The 23801-nt window shown below is 35.3% G+C and overlaps 10 protein-coding genes and 2 non-coding genes across 12 annotated transcripts; 4 read left to right on the plus strand and 8 right to left on the minus strand.

Moving 5' to 3' along the window:
* Positions 1 to 38: 38 nt before the first annotated feature.
* RO3G_17200 (uncharacterized protein) lies at positions 39 to 743 on the minus strand (the record flags this gene model as incomplete). The annotated part of the gene is made up of 1 exon (XM_067671784.1): positions 39 to 743. One exon carries the CDS (start codon positions 741 to 743, stop codon positions 39 to 41), a length of 705 nt encoding a protein of 234 aa, XP_067527725.1.
* A 350-nt stretch (positions 744 to 1093) lies between these two features.
* Positions 1094 to 2077, minus strand: RO3G_17201 (uncharacterized protein; the record flags this gene model as incomplete). Its single annotated transcript, XM_067671785.1, has 1 exon — positions 1094 to 2077. One exon carries the CDS (start codon positions 2075 to 2077, stop codon positions 1094 to 1096), a length of 984 nt encoding a protein of 327 aa, XP_067527726.1.
* A 187-nt stretch (positions 2078 to 2264) lies between these two features.
* On the plus strand, positions 2265 to 2337 carry RO3G_19226. Its single transcript has one exon. It is a non-coding gene; the product is annotated as a tRNA-Ala (tRNA).
* Positions 2338 to 5692: 3355 nt separating this feature from the next.
* Positions 5693 to 6604, minus strand: RO3G_17202 (uncharacterized protein; the record flags this gene model as incomplete). The annotated part of the gene is made up of 1 exon (XM_067671786.1): positions 5693 to 6604. One exon carries the CDS (start codon positions 6602 to 6604, stop codon positions 5693 to 5695), a length of 912 nt encoding a protein of 303 aa, XP_067527727.1.
* A 990-nt stretch (positions 6605 to 7594) lies between these two features.
* On the plus strand, positions 7595 to 8590 carry RO3G_17203 (uncharacterized protein; the record flags this gene model as incomplete). The annotated part of the gene is made up of 1 exon (XM_067671787.1): positions 7595 to 8590. The coding sequence occupies one exon, from the start codon at positions 7595 to 7597 to the stop codon at positions 8588 to 8590; it is 996 nt and encodes a 331-aa protein (XP_067527728.1).
* Positions 8591 to 8899: 309 nt separating this feature from the next.
* On the minus strand, positions 8900 to 9669 carry RO3G_17204 (uncharacterized protein; the record flags this gene model as incomplete). Its single annotated transcript, XM_067671788.1, has 2 exons — positions 8900 to 9400; positions 9451 to 9669. 2 exons carry the CDS (start codon positions 9667 to 9669, stop codon positions 8900 to 8902), a joined length of 720 nt encoding a protein of 239 aa, XP_067527729.1.
* An 889-nt stretch (positions 9670 to 10558) lies between these two features.
* RO3G_17205 (uncharacterized protein) lies at positions 10559 to 10742 on the minus strand (the record flags this gene model as incomplete). Its single annotated transcript, XM_067671789.1, has 2 exons — positions 10559 to 10662; positions 10718 to 10742. The coding sequence occupies 2 exons, from the start codon at positions 10740 to 10742 to the stop codon at positions 10559 to 10561; spliced, it is 129 nt and encodes a 42-aa protein (XP_067527730.1).
* Positions 10743 to 11635: 893 nt separating this feature from the next.
* RO3G_17206 (uncharacterized protein) lies at positions 11636 to 12110 on the plus strand (the record flags this gene model as incomplete). Its single annotated transcript, XM_067671790.1, has 2 exons — positions 11636 to 11663; positions 11863 to 12110. The coding sequence occupies 2 exons, from the start codon at positions 11636 to 11638 to the stop codon at positions 12108 to 12110; spliced, it is 276 nt and encodes a 91-aa protein (XP_067527731.1).
* A 1613-nt stretch (positions 12111 to 13723) lies between these two features.
* Positions 13724 to 14095, minus strand: RO3G_17207 (uncharacterized protein; the record flags this gene model as incomplete). The annotated part of the gene is made up of 1 exon (XM_067671791.1): positions 13724 to 14095. The coding sequence occupies one exon, from the start codon at positions 14093 to 14095 to the stop codon at positions 13724 to 13726; it is 372 nt and encodes a 123-aa protein (XP_067527732.1).
* A 5864-nt stretch (positions 14096 to 19959) lies between these two features.
* Positions 19960 to 20041, minus strand: RO3G_19227. The gene has a single exon. It is a non-coding gene; the product is annotated as a tRNA-Ser (tRNA).
* Positions 20042 to 21782: 1741 nt separating this feature from the next.
* On the minus strand, positions 21783 to 22585 carry RO3G_17208 (uncharacterized protein; the record flags this gene model as incomplete). The annotated part of the gene is made up of 4 exons (XM_067671792.1): positions 21783 to 22077; positions 22157 to 22186; positions 22279 to 22416; positions 22557 to 22585. The coding sequence occupies 4 exons, from the start codon at positions 22583 to 22585 to the stop codon at positions 21783 to 21785; spliced, it is 492 nt and encodes a 163-aa protein (XP_067527733.1).
* Positions 22586 to 22919: 334 nt separating this feature from the next.
* RO3G_17209 (uncharacterized protein) lies at positions 22920 to 23310 on the plus strand (the record flags this gene model as incomplete). The annotated part of the gene is made up of 4 exons (XM_067671793.1): positions 22920 to 23015; positions 23107 to 23137; positions 23216 to 23251; positions 23294 to 23310. 4 exons carry the CDS (start codon positions 22920 to 22922, stop codon positions 23308 to 23310), a joined length of 180 nt encoding a protein of 59 aa, XP_067527734.1.
* Between the last annotated feature and the right edge of the window lie 491 nt (positions 23311 to 23801).

Raw genomic sequence — 23801 nt, forward strand, 5'->3', positions numbered from 1 at the left:
GAAACATTTGCTTGTTGATGCTGATGCCACCAATACCCTTAGTCGATGCCAAAGGCACGACGCCATCTACGGTAGCACCGGTTGCGGAAGTCAGCAGCATCTTGTAATTGTTGTGTCCAGTACTTTTTCCAATGGGATGGACGAGGAGGACGATCACCGACAGAAGAGTCAAGAGAGCGGTAGATGATGTTGTTGAGCGACGCGTTGAGGTCGTCAATAGGCGGACGTGAAGAAGGAGGGTGTTGAACCAACCTCTTCAGTTGAGATAGCAAAGGAGCAGAGGACGAACGAAAGGTATCTTGATAGAGCTGACAAGGATCAGGTTCACCAAGGCGAGACAAGTTCCATAGTCGACGAGGATGTAGAGTAGCATCAGATGTAACAGATGAAGACTCAGAGGCACTTGACTGAGCAAATGAGAATGACAGCGTAAGTAGTCGATGGTCAGAACCAAGAGACAAGTCAAACGCGATGTCAAGGCGAGGAGACAGCAATGACGCGTTTGTTAAAAACATGTCAATGATGCTACTCATCTCTCGATCATCACGAAACCCGACCCAGGTAGGGATACCATGAGCCAGTGGGCCGTTCAGAACGGTAAGTGAGCGATCAGCAAGCCAGCGAGCCATAGCAGCACCACGAGGAGAGACCAATGCATCACCAGTGAGGTCACCAAGACGAGCATTGAAGTCGCCACAAATAAAAGTATTGGGAAGAGAAGGAATGGAGGAAAGTACATTCATAAATTCAGAGGTAGAAAGAGGAGGAGGAACATACAAACAATGAATGCGAAAGGATCCGACCTTCAACGAAAGGGTATACCGATTCGGTGAAGGAAGTTGAGAAACAGGAAAGGGACAAGAAGGAGAGACCAGAGCAGTAACACCCATCGAACCACGGTTGGCCGAAGGTACAGGAACACCATACACATGATACTGCATCCAGTCTGTAGGAAGGAGCGAAGGGGAAAGAAGCCAAGTCTCGGTGATGAAAAGGAGTGTAGAGGAGAGGCAATGAGACAGGACCTCATGGACGGTCGTGGTCCGAAGACCATTCGCGTTCCAAAGGCTTATAGAAAGGTGTTGGACCTCACTCATAATGAGTGTGATCCAGCACTAGCGGCATCAGAGACCAAAGCATCTGACATGACCGTGTCACCACGGAAAGCAGCGCCTGGATCCCGACCACGAGAAGCAGAAGGAGGAGAGGGAAGGGAGGACAAAATCTGACTCAAAGAGTCCTCATCGATCCAACCCTTGGTAGAAAAGTACTTACCTATGGGACCCACCAGGTGAGCACGGCCAGCACCAAGACGAGAGAGAGCACGGGAGCAGCGAGTGAACTGGAGCTCAGCACATTCATTAGCCTTGTCAGCCAACGAAAGATGCTGGAGCTCAGGATCAGCCAAGTTGACAGGATCCAAAGGATCAAAACCGTCAACCAACGGAACCTTAGCAGCAGAGAGAAGAGAAATCACCTCTTCTTTGTATAGAACATGGATAAGAAGACCAATAACCTTTGGGCCAGGGAAGCAGATGTCAAGGACACGGGAGAGATCAAGACCAAGCAGACGCAGGTTACGTCTGATTTCAGCACGGGTAAGTTTTCGATTGCGATTCAAGTACAAGTACTCGAATCCACGAGGAGCAGAAGGATCAACAGGCTGAAAAGTACGACTTGCAGCAAGCTTGCGCTTTTTGGAGGCAGGTTTCGAAGCGTTACGAGCGGCAATGACACTATAAGTGGGAACCACAGCAGTTGGAACTTGTTCAGAAGCAGTAGGAAGAGCAGCAGGAAGAGACGAAACAGAAGAAACAGGTGCAGTAACAAGATTGTCAGAAGAAGTCAATTGCGCCTTCAGATTCGCAATCTCTGCTTTGAGAGATGTGTTTTCAGATCGCAATGCATGGAGTTCGGCCAAGATGTCGTCGTGTGATGTAACACGGTTTTGCAGCGTTTGTACAGTATTTAATAAATACTGAATAGTGTTTTCCAAGTTATTTGAGCTTTGCATGTCGACATTCGCTTGGGCATTTGTCGACATCTGCGAATTAGTAGGGGTGAAATGTTGGGACATGGGAGATGTCGAAAATTGCAAAAAAAGGAGTTACGAACTTGAAAAAAATATATGTTGTAGAGAAAAAATTAGCGAATTTTTTGGTGTTAAGACGGTTGATGGATGTATCGTATTGGGTGAGATATTTGAGTTCAAAGTTGATTACGCGTCCTATACCTTGTGTAACGGTCGGAAGAGCGAAAGAGGTGGGGATGTAGCTCAAATGGTAGAGCGCTCGCTTAGCATGCGAGAGGCACTGGGATCGACGCCCAGCTTCTCCACAATAACATTCCTCTCCCCCATGAGTGATTAATGTCAACATTTTCATTTTGAACTGTGTGTCACGTCTTTTGTTACTGTTGTAGCACAAATGATGAAATTTTAGATCAAGAGAACAATGCTGATCACAGGAATAATTTTGATGTTCAGCGACATTGATGTCGTTCGACATAGATGTCAAACAACACAAACAATAAGCCACGCCAATTTTTATATTGAAAGATATACAGTCAAGTTTTTTTTAGTACCACGCCAGTTAGAAAATGAACTTTTGCGTAACAACCTATTTGAAAACGGAGTATCAACTCTTTTGCTTGAAAACCAAAAACAACATAAAATTATAAAAACCAAAAACATATAAATACCCTTATATCTTATCCCTATTTTTTACTTCACTTCACTTCACTTTACTTTTGAATTTTATATTCTTTTTATATTTTCTTTATTTTATAAAACAATAAATCCATCAAGCGTTCAATTGAAACCCTTTGGTCTGTGTTCTATTTTAAATACTGAAGTCCCTTGAAGTCAATAATCTTCATTGTAAACCTATTCCTAAACCTCAAGAGTTTAACCTATTTTAACAAGTTTGATCTACTATTAACAAGATCTGGTGGTCACTATCGACAAAACTTACATACTTAAAAACCTAAACCCGCAAACAAGCAATATACTAAAGAAAATTACTATAGTAGTTTCTCTGTTTGGGAGTGTTGAGTTAAGGTTTAAATAAACAGATTTGGGTGTAATTGATATAAGAGTTGCTTTTATATGAGTCAGATTTGGCTTGATTCGCTTGTTATAGTGACCACCAGATCTTATAAAGTAGATCAGACTGTTTTGATAAAGGTAAAATAAAAAAAAAAAAAGATAAAAAGATAAATAAAAGGGGGTTTTACAATGAAGTATGATAGCTTCAAGGGACTTCTTGTTCTTGATGTTAAATAAAATAAGAGATAATTTGCCTCTTTAAAAGAATATTTATTTGATAAAAAGAAAAAGTAAAATAAGAAGTGAAGTAAGTAAGAAGTTAATAAGAAGTGAAGTATTTTTGTGATTGTTATTTGGAGTTATTTATATGTTTTTGGATTTTATGCTTTTGTTCTGTTTTTGGTATTTTGGGTGGTTGTTATAACATAAGAGGCGGTTGTTGTATAGTGTAAGGTGGTCGTTGCAAACTGTAAGGCGTTCGTTATAAACTGCAACGATTTAAATTCCGCCGTTTTGTTCTTGCGTGTTACAACACGAAGCAAAAGTGAAAGAAGTCAAAATATGAAAAAAGTCGAAAATTGAAAAAAGTTGAAAAATGAAAAAAGTCAAAAAAAAATAAGAAAAGCTAAAAAGAAAAAAAGAAAATATTCATATATATATATCCCATCTTTTTGTAAAGAAAATGTTAGTCAGTTTAAATAAATCATATATTTCTACTCAATAATTAACAAACTTTAACAAGAAAGTCCCTGTTTACCTAAACTTTTTACTCTACTTTAACTTTTATCAAGAAACATCGTATTGATCTTACACATAAGATCTGGTGGTCACTACTTATCAAGCATCTTGAAGTGTTTTTAAGTATTTAAAATATGAAAAAGAACAATTAACGAGACCGAACAATAGTTCTAAAGTCGAATACTTTTATTAAAGAAAGATTCCAAGGCTATTTATATTAGTTTGAGCAAGACCTGAGATTAAATGACAAGAGATAGTTACGACCGATATGATTTGACATGTATAAGAAAAATTTTATAAACTGATGTAAATAATCAACTGTTGAGATGAAAGTGAAACTTGGCTGTTCAGGGCAGTTGGTAATTATCAGGATCTATTCTTATTCAATCACATTTGTAAAGATTTAGCTTAGAATGATAAGACTGTTATCTTATTGACATGTCAAAACATGACACATCTGCTTAAATTCCATACAAAACAACAACTTACAAGGCAATCACAACCTTAAATCAAGCTTTACAAGCAAACTTAACTCAAATTAACTCACTTACTACAAGCCAACCTTTAAAATAACATTTGGTGGTCACTACGAGGGAATAAATCAAAAAAATCACAGAAAAATATATAACACAAACAACATCGATCAGAAATTAAAACAATTCAATCAACACTATAAATTCATCAGAAACTTATAAGAACGAAACTTTAAAACCTATCAAATCTATCTGAAACTGAAATGGCTTATATAAATGGACACTTCGCGTTGGCTAATGCTAATATGAACGCAAATTACCGACCTGCTTTAATTGATTTCCATGGCTACGAAGGAGAAGACTTCCGACATTTTGTAGAAAGTTTGGAATCTTACTTTGCTATTAATAATATTACTCAAGAACCACGCAAGCTTATTATACTCAAGGCACAACTAAGAGGAGCCGCCAAAGTGTATTATGAAAAAGAAATACTCAAAAGAATACTTGGAATCAACTACGAACAAGCTGTAGACCTCTTGAAAAACTATTACATAACTCCAGAATTGATACAGAGTTACGAATTAGAATTTAATGAAATGTATCAAGGCGAACAGGAACACCCACAAATATTCTTGGCCAGACTAAAAGAAGCCGCAGACCTCGCGAACATAACTAATGATGCAGTCATCGAAAGCCGATTTCGTGCAGGACTCTTACGAGAAATCAAACAGTTCTGTATACAGAGTAGTTCTAAAAACTTACAAGATTGGATCAATCACGCCGAAGGATGGTGGAACGCCAATAGACCTCGAAAGATTGCAATGGTTGATAATCCCTTCATACCAAGGAACGCCAATCAAGCTTTGATATATCATAATGAAAATTATGATCAACATCATCTATCAAGCAATCACAATATTGACCTAATTGACACAAATGAACATGCCATGCCAGCACTAGCATATAATCAAATACATTATAACAACGCTCAACCTAATAGTAATTATTATTACAACAATGCACATGGTACAAATCAATTGACAACAATGGATACATCAAGAAACCGTAATCAGTTGCATCATGCTCAATACAATGGAAATCAACATATACAGTGCCTCACAAAACCCTTCAAGTGTTTTGGTTTTTTCGTTTTTTGCTTGTCACCGAGTACTAAGTACAGCAATTGGTAGCATGCCATACCTCATCTGAAAGCCACTGTGATAGGGTACTTGGATAATGTTTAAACTCCGATTTTTATGTAATGACAGCGGAGTAATAACATTTTAAAAACAGGCACACACTTGAAGGGTTTTGTGGGATTTTTATTTTATAACAATTAATATTTAGTATGACCCCTTTTTGCATTGTAAACTGCTTTAATACGTTCAGGCATACTTTCTATGAGTTTTTGGCACTCATTTTGAGTAATTGACTCTCAAACGTTCTCTACTCTTGACCATAACTCAAGCATTCCGTCAGGCTGCTTTTCATACTGCAATAAGCGTCTTTTCAGAATTGACCAAAGATTCTCAATAGGATTTAAGTCTGGAGAGTGAGAAGGCCATCTTAATACAGTAATATTATTGTTGTCCAGCCACTCAGAGACCTTTTTAGCAGTATGGATACTAGTATTGTCTTGCTGGAATATAATATCTTCTTTTTCAAGATCATACCAATCAATCATTTTCATTAATTCATCTTCCAAAAGGACAATATAAAAGTCAGAATTAATGCTTCCCTTGATATTGGATAGGTATCCAACATCATGCCATGTTAAACAGCCCCACAGCATCAATGAGCCTCCTCCATGCTTGATCATATGCTGAACCTGAAAGCCTTTTAACTTATTGCCATTGGTCCAAGTCCATTGTAAACCATCTGAACCAATTCTATTCACTTTAGTTTCGACGCTGAAAATTACTTTTTTCCAATCGTCGATGGTCCATGATAGATGTGCACGGGCAAATTCATATCTTTCCTTCATACGGTGCTTCGTCAAAGGTAGGACATTAGGCTTATGAATTGCTGCATAACCTGAATCTTTTAAAAAACGTCGTATAGTCTGTGCACTGATATTCTCACCGTCTTCCAACAGCTTTCTAGCAGCATCTGAAGCATTTTTGTAATTGCCAGAGTTGAAATTTCGCAAGATTCGCCAACCCAGTAATGTCGAGATTAGGCGTGGTCTGCCTTCATTAGTTTTTAAATCTCCCAAATCGTGGTTTTTTCGAATTTTTGAAACTGTTCCAGTACTAACACCAGTCTTTTTTGTTATTTCTTCACCAGAAACCCCTTCTTTAAGAAGTTGAACAATTCTGTTCTGAATGTCATTGCTAATTGGTCGCATGTCACTTAATTGGGTAATGTTAAAAAAAAGAGCAAAAAAAATACAGAAAAATGTAAAAAGCAAAAAACTTTTACATAAAACATTAATAAGCCACACTTTTGTGTCGTTTATGATGATTTTTACGACATTAACTTGAGATTTTTTAAATCCCACAAAACCCTTCAAGTGTGTGCCTGTTTTTAAAATGTTATTACTCCGCTGTCATTGAATGAAACTCGGAGTTTAAACATTATCCAAGTACCCTATCACAGTGGCTTTCAGATGAGGTATGGCATGCTACCAATTGCTGTACTTAGTACTCGGTGACAAGCAAAAAACGAAAAAACCAAAACACTTGAAGGGTTTTGTGAGGCACTGTACGTCCTAACCAACAACAAGATCTTATTGGCCTTATACAACAAGCTATTCGCCAAGAGCTTAATAGTCAACAATATCAACAGCAACCTACTAGAAATAACAGGTATAATGGTTATAACAATAATTATAATAGGTCTGGAAGATATGGAAATAATGACAACAATGGACGATGTCGTATTTTCCTTATTAAATACTCAAATGTCGTGTGAGATTACTCAAGATCTCCATGTCATATAATTTAAAACTACCTCTATATAACACGTAGTGTTGTATAGTCATTAGTACTCATAAACAACTTTAGTAATTTACATTGTGCAACTTCGGTTCTTCAATTATTAATTTTATAAAATCAGACGTAGTTTGTATTTAATGAGCTCCCTCTCCTGTCTTCACTCAATAAAGAGGTTCAAGAGTCTCATCGATTATCAGTTCCCTGTTTACACTTTATTTTTACTTTTAATCGACTACAAACTATTCACCCAATATCACATTTTTTCGATGAATTCCAACATCGAACCTCATCAAGACCCGCCACCACCATCACCATCACTATCACCAGATGATGTGGCCGATCAGTTAAGCGACATAGACTTAACATCCAACAATAATCCATCCATCCAAGAGGATGTGGTTATGACTGAAGCTGTAGGTGCTAAACCATCTTCAATCGATACCAAAATATCGCCTGAAGAACGCATCTCAGAATTAGAAAAAAGAAAAGTCAACATGTACAACATTTGGAAAGTCTTAGATGATAAGTCTTCAGAGTTGATGTTGATGGATGATGACCACCTTCTTGAGGCAAATCAGAAAAGATTATCCTATATTGAAGGAAACATCCAAAGACTCACTAACTTAATTGAAGCTGAGCGAAAACTTGTTAATTTAACTGTGCCTTTCACATCACATAACGTTAATAATAAGTACATTCCCAGTGACCAATTACCAAAGTTCAATGTTGACGCCACCGCTAGTGCCTTATACCAACTCACTCATCGCGATGGTAATAAAAATGATAAAAATTCTACTAACGAGCCATCTTTAGAAAGGTTCTTAAGAGAATTTGAAAGAAAATTTCGCGACCATGGTGTCTCGATTGATAAAAATTGGTTGACAAACTTAGAGATTTGTTTTGAAAAGTCTGACAACAACCTTGATCACGATTGGTTTGCTCGTTACGTGAAAAGACCTGTCGTTGAATTGAAGGAAAAGAGAAGTTGGGTTGAAGTGAAAGATCTTTTGATTCAGAAGTTCGATTTAGCTTCCCAAACGTCACAGTTGTCTTGGACAAAGTACCTGGTGAATTTTAAACAAGGCGTTACCGAGTCCCTTATGGCCTCAATCCATCGTTTCCGTCTTTTTGCCACTGGTGCCAAGTTCTCTTCATCTGTGTCGAACCCAATTCTCAATACCCTTTTCCTTTCAAGGTTATTTACAGCTAAGTATCAAGAAACTATTCTTGCCACTGTTGAAAAGTACAATAAATCTTCTCTTTCTAGTGTTAACAATACGACAAAGGAAAGTATTTACAGTTGTTGGAATAATTGTTCGAATGTTTTGCAATTTTGTACGTTTTGCTTTGTATCTCTGCAGTCAGATAAGATAAAGCTTCGTACAATACCTCATTAGAAAGCGACAACTGTCGGATATAACATATAAAAAGCTAGCATTACGGAATTACTTCCATATATAGTAAGATCAAATTGCGTCAAGCATATGCATTCGAACAATTTTTCCAATTGAATCATCTTTTATTTAATACCGTGTATGACCGCCTTTAGCTTTAATAACTGCTCTACAACGAGCTGGCATACTCTTGATATATGCTTGGCATTACTCTTTGGTACAAGAAATACATTCTTTCTCGATTCTAGACCAGGGATCATGCAGTCCTTTATCCCTATCTTCATCTAAGCTCAGCCTCAGCTTTAAATGGTGCTAGAGATGTTCTATAGGATTCAAATCAGGACTTTGAGCAGGCCAACTGAAAGTATGCTCTTCTTTTAACCCATTTTCCTTAAACCAAGCACGAGCAAGCTTTGATGTGTGCTTAGGATCGTTGTCTTGTTGAAAATAAATAGCTTCCAGCTCGTAACCATAGTACTTCAGACTGTCCATCAGTGTAGTTGACAGGATATGAACATAATCTGATGCTTTCATAGTACCATTCTCAATTGCGCAGCCATATCCAGGACCATCCCACGTCATACAACCCCAAAGCATCACACTGCCAGCTCCTCCTTTGACTGTAAGGTCAAGATGATGAGGCTGCAATTTGTCACCAGGTCGTTTCCAAAAGTACTTACAGCCATCTGAACCCCAAACATTAATCTTGGTCTTATCAGAAAGCACTATACGTCTCCAGTCATCTTCTGTCCAATCTTTGTGAGCTTTAGCCCATTTTAGTCTAGCTTCCATGTGACATTTTTTGAGGAGAGGCTTTTTTTCTTAATTTGGGCATTGAATCCCATGCTGTGAAGCATTTTTACTGTACCAAAATAGCCTATCTTATGACCAATACTGTTTAAATATGACCATACGCCCTTTGCAGTCTTAAGTGAACCATTTACAAGCTCTCTCTTCAGGTAATTCTTTGTCGTTGAGCTTATAGTAGTCTTTTTACCAGCATGACCTCGAGTACGTTTCGGTGTATCCAAGCCCTTGTGCTTGCTCAAAGTGGACATTAATACTCCTGGAACATGTTCCATGATCTCTGAGTATGATAAACCCTTTTTCAACAGCTACCGGATGCTCTCTTGCTTGCTACGAGATAAAGGATGTACCATGATATAAGGACGTATAGACTGTACGAGATAGAAGGGAAACACCGTAAAACACAGCCTTATTTATATATTTTAAGCTCCGGTTAATAGCAAAAGCGTTGTTTCATAATTACATCATTTTGTAATGCTGTATTTGTGATGTCAGAAGCGGTAACGATATCATCATTATAGAATGCATCGAGTTGGAAAATTGTTCGAATGCATATGCTTGACGCAATTTGATCTTACTATATATGGAAGTAATTCCGTAATGCTAGCTTTTTATATGTTATATCCGACAGTTGTCGCTTTCTAATGAGGTATTGTACGAAGCTTTATCTTATCTGACTGCAGAGATACAAAGCAAAACGTACAAAATTGCAAAACATTCGAACAATTATTCCAACAACTGTAATTCCATGTTCCAGGCACACTAATGCACAGAAGCTTCTTTCCTGTTAAAGCATAAAAGTACCTTCTGTTGTACTTATATTAATGCTATTAAAATGACGTACATGATACTAGCTGAGGAGGAAATGCTTACGATATGTGAGAAATTCCATATTCCGATTTTTGCAAAAAAGTGACATTTTTATTAACAAGCTGTGTGTTCTTCCTTTGCCTTAATAACAACTTCAGTTCTTAGTTGCATGGTATCTACATATTGTTTGCAAAGATAGATAATAAGCTTGTTCCATTCCATATCAACGTTTTCCCATAGATAATCAACGTCACATGCATGTGTGTCATAAGTTCTGATTTGAAGTTTATGTTGGTGCTAAACACGCTGTGTTGGATACAAGTCAAGACTTTGCATTGGCTAATAGCTAATACATTAGACGTTGATCACAGCCAAGTATTTGATTGTCAAATTCAACTTCTGGTTAGGGTTCTTAACTAACTGAAGGTAAAATTGAGACTTGTCAAAACTGTCGTACCCTAGCATTTTCATGTATGTGACATCAACCATTTGCTGGTAAACCTCTGAATTTACTATCCATCGTAAGCTTGACACCCATATCAACCACTGTTTTAGTTATATGCCTCTACATAAATAATTGCGCATGTAGATGCTTATCTGCAAAGTCCAGGTGGTTGGACGTAAAGCATCGCCTGGTCTTACCCAGTAGTACTTGACACCATCAGATGCTCATATACTAATTTTCACCTCATCTGAAAAGACTACTTGTCGCCATGAATCAATATACTAGCTGCGGTACTTTCTGGCCTAAGATAACTTTCTCTTCGTATGCTCTTTTGTCAAAAATGGCTTCTTTTTTTTCAGCTTCACATGGAAGCTCGTTGATTCTAACGCGTTAACTGTTGAACTATGCAATATGGAGAGCCCAGGTTCCAATGGCAGTCGATAGACATCTTTGGCTATCTGTAGCTGTCCCCTAATGATTTGAATTTTCATGTAATTCTTGGTAACATCAGGCACAATTGGTGGTCTACCCAGCTGACTGCTTGATATTTTGACCTTTAGCTTCTTTGTATATCGATAGACAAGTGATGGGAGAATATGGAGCTCGGCGTAAATATCAGCAGCTGTCCTGCTACCATGCAACACAGACTTCATACCATAATAGCTACGAGATGATGAAGCAGATGGCATTTTGTGTAAAAAAGTATGAAAAAATAAATTGAGGATAAGTGCGGAAAAATTAATGAAAACAATCCATCTATTTACATCAAAATAATATAAAGGGTAACACATTTCTAGCTGAGAATGACATAGCACCGGTTTCCTTAGAGAAGCTGGTAGATTTTTAAACAGAATGTTTAATGGTCGTTTTTTGAATATAGAAAATTGTGAATCCGCAACATAGCCAATCAAGTTTTTCCAGCTGTACTTCAAACACGAGAGCGAAATTGAAGTATGTAGCAGCCACGACACTAATCTAAATGCCCTATGACTTTGCAGGCGCAGGCTGGTCTAGGTAAGGAAATTAAGCTGAAAAAGTGCGATTTCTGGAAAGTTTGCAACACTTTTTTCACCTACTGTATATTTATTAATGTCAACTACAATCAGTTACCGTTCTACAACATGGAATTGTTCAATCATAGTTTAATCTTTGTGTATCGTTATTTATTTTAATACAACTGATATCTTATAGAAAATAACTATGTTTACAACAGTGTGCATAGTTCTTTCGGAGTATTTTCGTAAGGAATCAATTGCTACTATCATCAATACAGTTCGCATTAGTGGTCCTACTGTTAGTCAACTTGCTGTTGACTGGCAGACGCTTATGCACAACGATTTTATCAGGTATTTTGGTGATTACAAACTCGGTGACAACGAACTCTATGATCATATTCAAATTGACGAGTCCAAATTTTGCAAACGTAGATACAAGCGTAGATCACGTAGAGATGAGTTTTGAGTTTTTAGAATGGTAAAAGCACATCGTACTGAAATCCATGATAGCCAAGAAGATTGACATGAGACATTTCAGTTCGAGCACAACTGTCATTTTGATGCTTTTTCAAGCGAGAATAATACAGATGACGAGGACTGCATGCCTCCTACTCCCTCGGCAGCAGTGATCCCTGAAATGATTGATCCCACGGCGCCGATAATGGATGCAACGACCGATTTAGCTGGTCGCTCTAGTTTGGAAACACCTACTACTAGAGAACACAGAAGGTCTCGTAGAGTTCATCGTGCATAGCCAATGCAGTTTTATTCATTTAATAAAGTTTAATCACTGTTACAGACTTTAATAAAGCTTATTGCATCTACTCCTATAAATTTCTTATCCGCAACTGCTGGACCAATTCTGAAATCTTGGTCGCCCAATTTCATTTCTCTAAGCGGTAGACTATGTGGTATTTACACATGTAATAAAGTAATAATATAAGTTACTACGAACAATGGTCCTCCAAATTAGGAATATCGGACATTGTATTACGCCACCTCAAATAAAATCTCGATCCACTCCAGAATATTCTAATAAGTTCCTGGATCAGGATTAATAATTACTTCTTGATAAGAAGATGTTAAACTATGCCAATCATATAAATAACTCATTGTCTAATATCGATTAATAATCAATAGTCATATACTGTAAATATTAATATTTAGCCGTGATTAGAAAAAGTATAAATACCCTCATATTTTTAACTTGAATAAAGGACAATCTACTTTGAGTCTCACTTATTTTTATATTTGTTGATTGACTTAGTACTTTTTATATTATAAAACCTCAAATATCACAGACTAGGCAAATTCAATGGCCAATAGAACCCGATGCGCTGATTGAAATTTTACCAAATTCGGCATCAAAGATGATACGGGGTACGAAAATGTATATGCGGAGCTGCATAAAGATCGGAGCTTAATTGAGTCCAGCGATCTCCGGGACCTATCTTTTGCCCTTGCCGATTGTCTATTTTATTTAATAAAGATAATGTATATTTATACTATTTTACATTTGCTGCGGAGGTGACGTTTATTATGTATTGATATTGTGATGATTGGAGTTTGTAAGGTTTTTGTAGTATAAATAGGTTTGTACTGAATAAGTCTTGATATAAGATCAAAGGTTTAGATAGGATTTGATTCCAAAAAGAGCAATAAATTGAATATAAGTTCGCTTGTAATAAGTGACCACCAGATCTTGTTAAGTAGATCAAACTGTTTTGAGTAAAGTAAAATAAAAAGATAATATAATAGGGATTACAATGAAGTGTATATGCTTCAAGGGACTTCTTGTTATTGATGTTAAGTAAAATAAAAGAGATTTACTTCGAATGATACACTACCTCAAAAAATTGTTCATTTTGAACCGCCTTTTACACATTTCGTACTGAATCTGCTTCGCATAATCTCCAATCAGCACTCAGCACAAACCATTATGAAGCACTGTTTCTCAGCTATTTACTACACCGTAAGCATATCACGTGCTATGCGTAAAGGCTGGAAAATATCCAATCAAAAACCAAAATCAAAATGAACAATTTTTTGGGTTTTTGTCGGCATTTTTTATTTTATTAGCTAATAATTAATCTCGCCGCCCTTTTCTTTCAGAACAAGTTGTAATCTTCGCTGCGTGCTGCATACTAACTGCTCGCAGTATTCCTTTGTAATTTCATTGTACCAAATATCTGCAACCCGTTCAAATAGTTCTTTCATACTTAAGGGTGCAGTTTCATAAGCATACAGCCGGACTTTTAAGTAATCCCATAAGTTTTCTATAGGATTCAAGTCAGGTGAATATACTGGCCAATTCAGTAGCTGTACCTTAGTATCTACGAACCATTTTTGTGTTAATCTAGATGTATGCTTTGGATCGTTATCATGTTGAAATATAATGTCATCATTTAACATATCGTATTCTTCTAATGAAGGGAGCATATCCTCCGTCATAATCTTGCAATACAGCTCTGAATCTAAGTCTCCGAGCACTTGAGCGATATATCCAACTCCGTTTGCTGTCAAACAGCTCCAAATTAGTGTACTATCGCCTCTATGCTTATAAGTTTGGTTGGAGTTGTGATCCTGCAGAGGCCTTCCTTCTTGTACTCAAGTCTATTGTTTACCATCTGAACCCAAGCGATTGATTTTTGTTTCGTCGCTAAAGACTACTCCTTTCCAGGCTTCCTCTGTCCAATCCTTATACTGCTTGGCAAACTGAAGGCGTGCCTTTTTGGCAGAACGCGTTAAAGGAAGAGCTGTTGGTTTTCGTCGAGATTTAAATTTGGAGCTTTTAAGAAGGTTTCGCACGGTCTGGCTGCAAATATCCGAACCTAAGCCACTTAAGTCTCTGGCAGCGAGCTCTGCGGACTTGTACGCACCAGCATTGAACCTGCGCAATACAAGACGCGCGTCGTATATGTTAAGTTTCTTGGGTTGACCTGCTTGCAATACGGAGTGATGGTCTACTTCTTTCGCAATGTTCGAAATAGACCCTTTAGAAACATGTAACTCGTTGCTGATAGCATCGTACGACTTTCCTCTTCTTAAAGCAGAAATAATTGCATTTCGTTGGGTTTCTGAAATTTCGCAATTTACCATTACTTGAAATGTCGAGATGGAGCAATGAGAGATTACAATGGGAAAACAAAAAAACCCAAAATCGACCAGGGCTGCCTTGGAATAGCAGAAGTAGTCACGGGTAAAAATTATGATAGCAGTCACGAGTTAGTCCTATGTTATTTGGGAATATAGGCGTAAATTTAGTTCATATTCAAAAAAACCCAAAAAATTGTTCATTTTGATTTTGGTTTTTGATTGGATATTTTCCAGCCTTTACGCATAGCACGTGATATGCTTACGGTGTAGTAAATAGCTGAGAAACAGTGCTTCATAATGGTTTGTGCTGAGTGCTGATTGGAGATTATGCGAAGCAGATTCAGTACGAAATGTGTAAAAGGCGGTTCAAAATGAACAATTTTTTGAGGTAGTGTATTTATTTGAAATAATCAAAAAGTAATATGAAGTAAGTAGAAACAAAAGTAAGTAAGAACAAAAAGTAAGTAGGTAAAGTATAAGAAATATTGAAGTTATTTATACGTCTTTGGTTTTTCTGATTATATGCTGTTTTTGATGATTTTATGGATATTCTATATTTTTTTGTATTTTTCTGGATTTATCTGTATTCATACGTATTTGTTTGTATGTTCCTGGATTTAAACTAATTGGAGAGAGAAAAGTCGAATGCTGCCAAAGTTTGCTGCATTGTGTTACAATATAATGTTGATATTGAAAGCACTGCGGATATACTGCGTCTATTGTAACTTGTCGGTTATACTGTAGTTAGATGTGCTTACGGAGGTAAATTTGGGTGTTTGGTTGTTAAAGTTGAAAGAGTTTTTCTTGAAAGGAGTAAAATTTAAGCAAAAGCTTGTTATATTTGTCGTTGATAGTGACCACCAGATCTTATGTGTAAGATCAATACGATGTTTCTTGAGAAGGTTATGAGATTTAAAGTATATAATAAAAATATCAGGAACTTTATAAGTAAAGATAACCTGTTTATAATATAAGTGATTCTTTAGGACAATTGGCACTTCAGGCCACGATGGATAAATCATGATATTTACGGTTCAATCGGCGCTATAACTACATTCCAAATATGGAAATATATATTTTTGGTTATTGCGCATCGATTGGTACCATTTTCGTTTTCCAATTCCGACTATTTGCTGTAGATATCTGCGCTTGAAAATAGGCGGTATGCAATTTTTTTGGGCACGCTCTATATCAATGACTTCTTTACAGATTTTAATAAGGCTTTGAACATTTGTGTAACTATATGGTCCAACAATAGGTGTTATAGCTTTGCTAAAATATCTGTATTTGATGAAGAGAAATATGTTAAAAACAGCAATAAAAAAATAGTAATTTCGGAGATTTTGGCGGAGATTTTGCACAAGTACTTTAATCAGTTAGAGCTTATGGTATGCAAATTTTTACTAAAAACCATCGAATAGAAACAATTTTATGTGACCCTTAAATTTATAGCATGTCTGCACTTTTTTTATGATTGCGGAGCGAATATTTGATTTCACACTCCGAGACTTTGGGAAATGACTTATCCAATAGTACGCTATATTGGGTAGAAGTTTGAATGGAATCTGAAAAATTGAATTTTGGAGCTCATCTGGCACTGTAAGCATCTGATTTCCTCAGCTTGCCCTCATTTACTTTTGTGAAGGATTAGCAATCGACAACTCCTTTGTATGTTTCTTGAATTCTAACATTACTGATGTATGGCAGTTATATGAAACATCGATATGGCCGCCAAAATTTTTGCGACCGATTTAGGGTTCTTAGCGTATATGCTATAACAAGGATGTCTTGCAAAGTGGCATCATCCACTGTCCGAGCATGCATACCAAATGGAAGCTTATTTCTAAGCATCTTTTGATGAATGTAATATAGATACTAAGTTTTTTAACTAAATAACATCATTGATATTATGTAAGGATCACATTGCTTCCTCGATTCTTAAAATATCGTTATTTCTTCATTATGGTTCAAACATTAGTCGTAAAAAAACTAATTGTAATTGTTAAGATAATAGAAAACAAGAGGTAAAAACAAAAATAAAGAAACAGTTTGTGAACGTTTCGAGTCTGATCTTTATTTCAGTTTAAGTTAAAGTAAAAATTATTCTAATTGAAGGCAGATATTTATATCTTATTGAGTGAATGACTTGATATCTTGCATTGTAAACGTTCTTCTACTCTTTCAGGTGCTTTATCAAGTGTCATCTCTATTTATGATTATGAAAACTTTTCATTTGTTCTTTTGTATGTCTGTCATAGATTATCTTTTATTCTGGGAATTCCTCACTGATTTGAATAACGTTATTTTACGCGTTATTTCAATTACGTGAAAGATTAGCAATATTCCTGACATTGGATTGGATTTGGTTATTTTAGTTGATACTTCTTCTTATCAAAGAACTCTCATGAATACAATACATATTTTAAAAGAACATGTTTAATTGGAATTGATTGTATGATCTTATTTAAATAAACTTGTATTTTATTTTATTTTAGTTATGATCTTGTATTAAGACTTATATTTATCAACGCTAACTACAATCAGTTACTGTTCTACAACAGTAATAACCTATATACTGTTATATAATATCGTGATATTATTCTTGAATATCATTTAAAAATATTAATGCTTATCGTTTTTATAATGTTTTGTTGATTACAAATCTATTCTTAGTTAAATTTAAATGTTCTAATAAAATGTGTTATTCTCATTATAATTTGAATTAAAAAAAAACTGTAAATTATTTTTTATTGGATTTGGTACATTTCTTTGCTACTTTTTTTGTTTTTCGATGTGTGTTTATAGTTCATAGTGTTATGTTCTGGTAAAGGTAATAACAAAGATAAACCAAAAGAATACTTTTTGAGACTGAACTTTATTTAAGACAATCTTAATTGTTAAAAAGAAATCATTACAAAGTCTACTACTTATATTCTTCTATCAATTGGCGGGTAAATGAGTAGTTATGAGCGTAGATCCAATAATTGACACGTTTGATTGAAGAATGATCACTGAATCGATTATGAAAAATTTTAATTCGTTGTTTTTATAGATCTTATTGTTCTTTAACTGATCTGGGAGAATTGTCCCATCTTCAATGAGAGGAAAGATATATTTATATGAAATGCCTCCAGTCAGATCAAAGTTGACTAGGTACCTGATCCATTATTATTCATTTACGGAAATGATGAATAGTAAAGATCATGACTTATTTAGTGTTCATGTTTACTTCATAGAATGAATCTAATAGTGATAGTTTTATATAAAAAAGAAGAAGAGTATATTTTATTTAATAAAGATTTAAATTATTATCTTTTATCAATTTTAATATACTTCTTTTAGTTGTGATTATTCAATGTCCGTTATGATCAGACTCTGTTCTACAACACATGGTAGGTGCAGTGAAAAAATCACAACAGTGAGTACTTTTTAGGCAAAGAAAAATTATAATTAAGCAAGAGCACATGATAATAGCGCTTTTGCTTTGCAAATTAAAGTTAGCATATAGTTATGCTGCTATTTAAGGTTGTCTTTCTGTAAGTGAGTTAATTTGAGTTAAGTTTGCTTATAAAGCTTAATTTAAGGTTGTGATTGCCTTGTAAGTTGTTGTTTTATATAGGGTTTAAGCAGATGTTTGATAAGTAGTGACCACCAGATCTTATGTGTAAGATCAATACGATGTTTCTTGATAAAAGTTAAAGTAGAGTAAAAAGTTTAGGTAAACAGGGACTTGTTAAAGTTTGTTATTTACTGCGTAAAAACATATGATTTATTTAAACTGACCAACAATTTCTTCACAAAAAGATGGGATATATACATATGTATGATATTTTTTTTTTCTTTTTTGCTTTTCTTATTTTTTTTGACCATTTTTATATTTTCAACATTTTTTATCTTTTTAACATTTTTTATAATCTTTTATCTTTTAATTTTTTCTATTGCTATTTTTTGTTGGTTTGTGTTTTGAGTTGAGTGTTTTAGAGAAGTTTTTCTTGAAATTTTTAAAGTAAGGTACTGTAGTGACTACCAGATCTTTTAATTAAGATCAAATAAAGGTAAAGATAAAAAAAAATAAAGGGATCAGGAACTTTTTATGAGAAGGTTGCCTGTTTATTGAATAAAATATATAAAATAAAAATGTGAGTAGAACTGTACTGTCCTTTTTCTTCATCTAAATAGTTGGGATATTTATATTGTTAATTTTTTTTTCTTTTTGACTTTTTTCATTTTCTTGACTTTTTCACTTTTTTGACCTTTAACATTTTCTTGACTTTTTTCATTTTTTGACTTCTTTGTTACACCATTTTTTTGACTTCTTTATCACAACATCAACCCTCAAAAAGAAGTTCTTGTGACCTACAAAAACATTTCAGCTGTAAAATAAATAAAAGGGAAAACTTAATCAGTTATCGCAAAAGTATAAAATGGTCATTGGGTGGATTGAACTCGTGACATCAAGATTCAAATGAGCCATATTTCCAATTAAGCTATTTTGTAATTTCTGGAAAAAAGTGGTTTATAAACATCCAATGGACTTCCATAAATATTTTGAAGACCGTTAAACATGTTTAAAAATATTATATGGTGCTTACTATTTTTGAAAATTACCGATGTACCAAATGATACAAAACTAACTGGGAACAAAGGTGCTTCACATAAGAAACGCCCCATTATTCTAGACTAAATCGGGAAATATTCGGAACTTCAAAAATTAAACAGCGCCATTCGATTCTGCTTGCCTTATAACCTTAGTTTCTATTTTTGGATTGTTATTCTAGCTCCGCTATAGCTGTAGATATTATGATTTATCCATCGTGGCCTGAAGTGCCAATCACCCATTCTTTATTGGTATGAATAAGATATAGAATATTTTTTAACAAAGAAAATAATTGTTGGTATATTTATACTAGTTGTGGTTGTTCTTTTTTTTTTTTTTTCTTTTTTTTTTCTTTTTTTTTTTGAAGTTTCTTTCATTTTTCTATTTTTTTCATTTTTGAACCTTGTTTGATTTTTGAACTTTCTAGTCTTCGCTAGCCTGACTTTGTGTAACGCTTTCATTTTGGTTTTGTGGGTTACACTATGCTGCGTCTATACTGCGGTTGACATTTACAAGTACAAGTATTAAAAAGGAAGCTTTGTAACATAATCAAAAAGGAGAATAAAACATATGACATCGTTACACAAAAGACATCACAAATGCAGATGAAAAATAAACCGACCGTCAGCTACAGGGTTCGAACCTGTGCGGGCGGAGCCCATTAGATTTCAAGTCTAACTCCTTAACCACTCGGACAAACTGACACTTTCTTTTGATATGTGCTATGTTGACAGGACCACCTCTTTTCCCAAATGAAACACCGATGGGTCCGGGAGAAGATGACCGGAATAGACTAGGGTATGGACCGGAAGGTTATTTGACCCTGAGTGGTGGTCGTGCTGAGACTGAAATGAAGGAGGAAGTTCAGGGTCCTAAAGAGGGTCCTTATCCTAATGCTTGATCAGTCGCTAATGAAGATGGTAATGGTGGCCTTATGTATTTTTTGAAGAATAATGGTGGTCCCATTAAATTGTAGATGTATAACGGAGTGGCTAGCAGCCAATGAAAAGTATAAAAGGATGTTCGATTTTTATTGAATAAACGATATACAGTCTTCTCTTTTCTTTTTATTATATTTCTTTTTACACTTACTTTACGCCTTTAAAGTCAATACTAGTTCTCTTTTTCCTGGTTACTGTTTTAAATTTCAAGCTATTCAAGGTAAAGCATAATCAGGGGAAAAGCATATATCACTTTCGTGTTTCTGACCGTTACACCAACGTTGTTAGTTCGTATAAACGTTCACACTGGAAATAATCGTGCAAATTTGTTAACAGATATATTATCAATCTTGCGAAAGAGCTTAGAATCGTGTGACATCGGGTAACTGATTATTGATCGCACTGCCTCCTGTCTCTGCCACAAATCGTTTAAACCGTCGTTAATCTTTTGGTTAAGAGATGTTACAAGATTTGTGGCAGAGACAGGAGACTGCTGGTACATTTATTCGTTAACTGATCTCGCAAGACGCAACTTCCATCAGTTATGCTATGGCTCCTGTTTATTATCCATTTGATATCTAATGGTGCTCGGCAGCCAATGATACTTTTCAAATCAATGCTTTATTTGTCTTTTTGGTCTTTTATAAACCACTCATATTGCTTTATATACAGGTTTTATTGACCACTCACATTGCTTTATATACTTCTTTATAGACCACTCATATAGCTTATATACAGTAGGCCAAAAAACTGCTGCAAGGAATTGCAAAATTCATGTTTTACAGCTGCTTGTCCATGGATACTGCACCAAACTATCTCGAACTTTGACTGTTTGTACCTCAATAGAAAGTGCGTTTATTCGTCGATTATCGGATATGGGCAATGTTTATTGGTGGAATTTGATACTGCTAAAGGTAGTATTTTAAACATCCGGTATTTTTTACTTGTTTACATATGTTTGAAATAATGAATTTTAATACAACCCAACCGGTTGCCATCACAATTTTTCTCACTTTTGACGTGATTAGAATGTTATCTGTACTTAAGAGTGCTTACAATTCCTTTATTTTAAGTTCTATATTCCCTTGTTTAAATTATTTCTCGTTTTTAGCCTCTCGTCAATTGCATGCATAAATCACTGTCAGAGGAGAAAGTAAACGATCTCAAACAGACATTAACCGGATCCACATCAAAATATGATATTGCTAAGGAGACTGGATTACATGAATCAACTGTTAGTAGATACTTTATAACGTTGTTTTCAAGTAGGACAGTAAACACAGGTGGTAGACCTACAGTAGTCTCCAAAGTGACGAAGCGGTTAATCAAAAGAAAAGTCATGGAATGGGTTCTAAAGGCTTCTAAAGAGGTGTACCGGGAGCTGGTTGGATTTGGCTATGATATATCATACCAGTCAGAAATTAACGTACTGAAACCAATGGAGTTCCATTTTCTGATAGAAAAAAAGAAGCCATTTCAGACAAAAACGCATACGTAGCATCAGTTAGAACGGGTCAAGGAGCATCAGGATTAGGCAGTGAGTGACTGACAGCAAACAGTGTACTTTAATGAGACCAAGCTCAGCGTATAGGGCTTTGATGGTGATGATCACTATCGGAAAAGGCCAAGTGACCTTCTTCAACATCATGACCTGGATTTTGCAATCAATCACGGAGCTAGCAAAATGATGCCCTGGGGTTGTATAATCTCTGAAGGACCAGGATATGCTTGCTAAATTTACGATGGAAACTTGAACTCGGGTGTTTACCAGCATATTTTGAACACTACGCTTCGTGATACTATGAAGTACTACAATTTCGACTGGTCCAACATTTAATTTTAGCATGACAATGACCCAAAGCACAAGGCATAATTTACAATGGCCTAGTTATGTAGTAACCAAGAGGGCTATATTAACGATTGGCCAGCTCAGAGCCCGGACTTAAATTCAATCGAGCACGTATGGCATCCATTGAAGTTGTAGCTCAATTATTACGAACGTAGAGCAAAGAACACAGATGTGCTTTGGGAACGAGTTGATGAAATATGAATTGACTTCGATAAATAACTTTGCCAAAGGCATGTAGATAACATTTTGAAAAGAACTCAAGAGATTATTAATAGAAAAGTAGGGCCAACTAAATATTAATAAATAAGTTCATTCCGTTCAAATTTTCATTTTTCCAAATTTTCAAATTGCGCATCTCATACTTCCTTCAATACTTATCCAATAGGGCATAAACTCTTTCGGATTTTTCAAGACATGTAGAAGATTTACTATGTGGGAACAGAGGCAGTTTGTGCCATTGTAACAGGATGTGCGCTACAAAAACCAAGAAAAATGGATTCCTTGCAGCAGTTTTTTGACCTACTGTACTTCTTTATTGACCGTTCATATTGCAATAAATATTGCTTTATATATACAAAAAAATAGGGATTTGGTTTATAAAAAATATCTTTTTTTTATTTAAATAAAATAATAATAATATACAGTATTTCTTTGCTCGTAGCGTTTTAAAAGCTTACTTGACTTACCTAATATCATCAAAATAGCATCATCTAATCTAAAAATACATCGATTAATCTCGTGGAACTCAAAAAGTTCTCATAAGAAGAAGAAAAAAAAAAGCCAAGCTCAAGGATGCAAAGACACAAGGATTCAAGGAATTGGGCATTCAAAGCAAAAGAAGAAAAGACATCAGTACTCAAGAACCAAAGCAAAGGCGAGAAAGAAATAGTAAAAGGCCAAAGCAAAGTAGCACGTATCTATAATAATTATTAGCTATTGAGTATACGTAGTAGAAGTTATAGTACCTTTCTTTAAATAGGCCAGAAGACTAGCTAAACTTATACCAACAAGTAAAAAAAGTAGCATGTATCTATAATAACTATTAGTTATTGAGTATACGTAGTAAAATTAATAATACCTTGCTTTAGATAGCCCAGGACAACTAGCTAAGTTTAAAGCAACAAGTAAAAAAAAAAGAAACAGCACGCATCTATAATAACTATTAGTTATGAAGGATATTTAGTAAAAGTAATAGTACCTTGCTTTAGATGAACCAGGAAAAAGAAAAAAAGAAAAAAAAAGAAAACGTCATCCAAGCTTATACCAACAAGTAAAAGAAGAAGAAAAGGTAGTCCTTAGAAAGAGACTTTATAAAGACCATTTAAACCACAAAAAAAGCAGGCAATACGATTTTACTAAAGTAAAAGTACCATTTGTTTTGCCAAATATGAAATAGAAGACAAAAACTACAAAAAGACGATAGTTGTGAAACTAAAGATTATGTATATGACTTTATTAATAAAAAATATTGAGGGTATTTATACTTTTTGAATGTCTGGGTCTTTACCGCTATTTCAATTGATCGGTTAAAAGAATGATATGGAATATAAGGAAGGATAGTGGATAATCAATAGCCGCTGTCTACTTGACGAATCAAGGGACAATGAAGTAATTAAACTATTGATCTAACGATAAAAGAGAATAGGATTGAACTGCCGTTGTGTAATCAGGTCC

The sequence above is a fragment of the Rhizopus delemar genome, genomic scaffold (assembly GCF_000149305.1).
Source record: "Rhizopus delemar RA 99-880 supercont3.28 genomic scaffold, whole genome shotgun sequence".
Classification (NCBI taxonomy): Eukaryota; Fungi; Mucoromycota; class Mucoromycetes; order Mucorales; family Rhizopodaceae; genus Rhizopus; species Rhizopus delemar.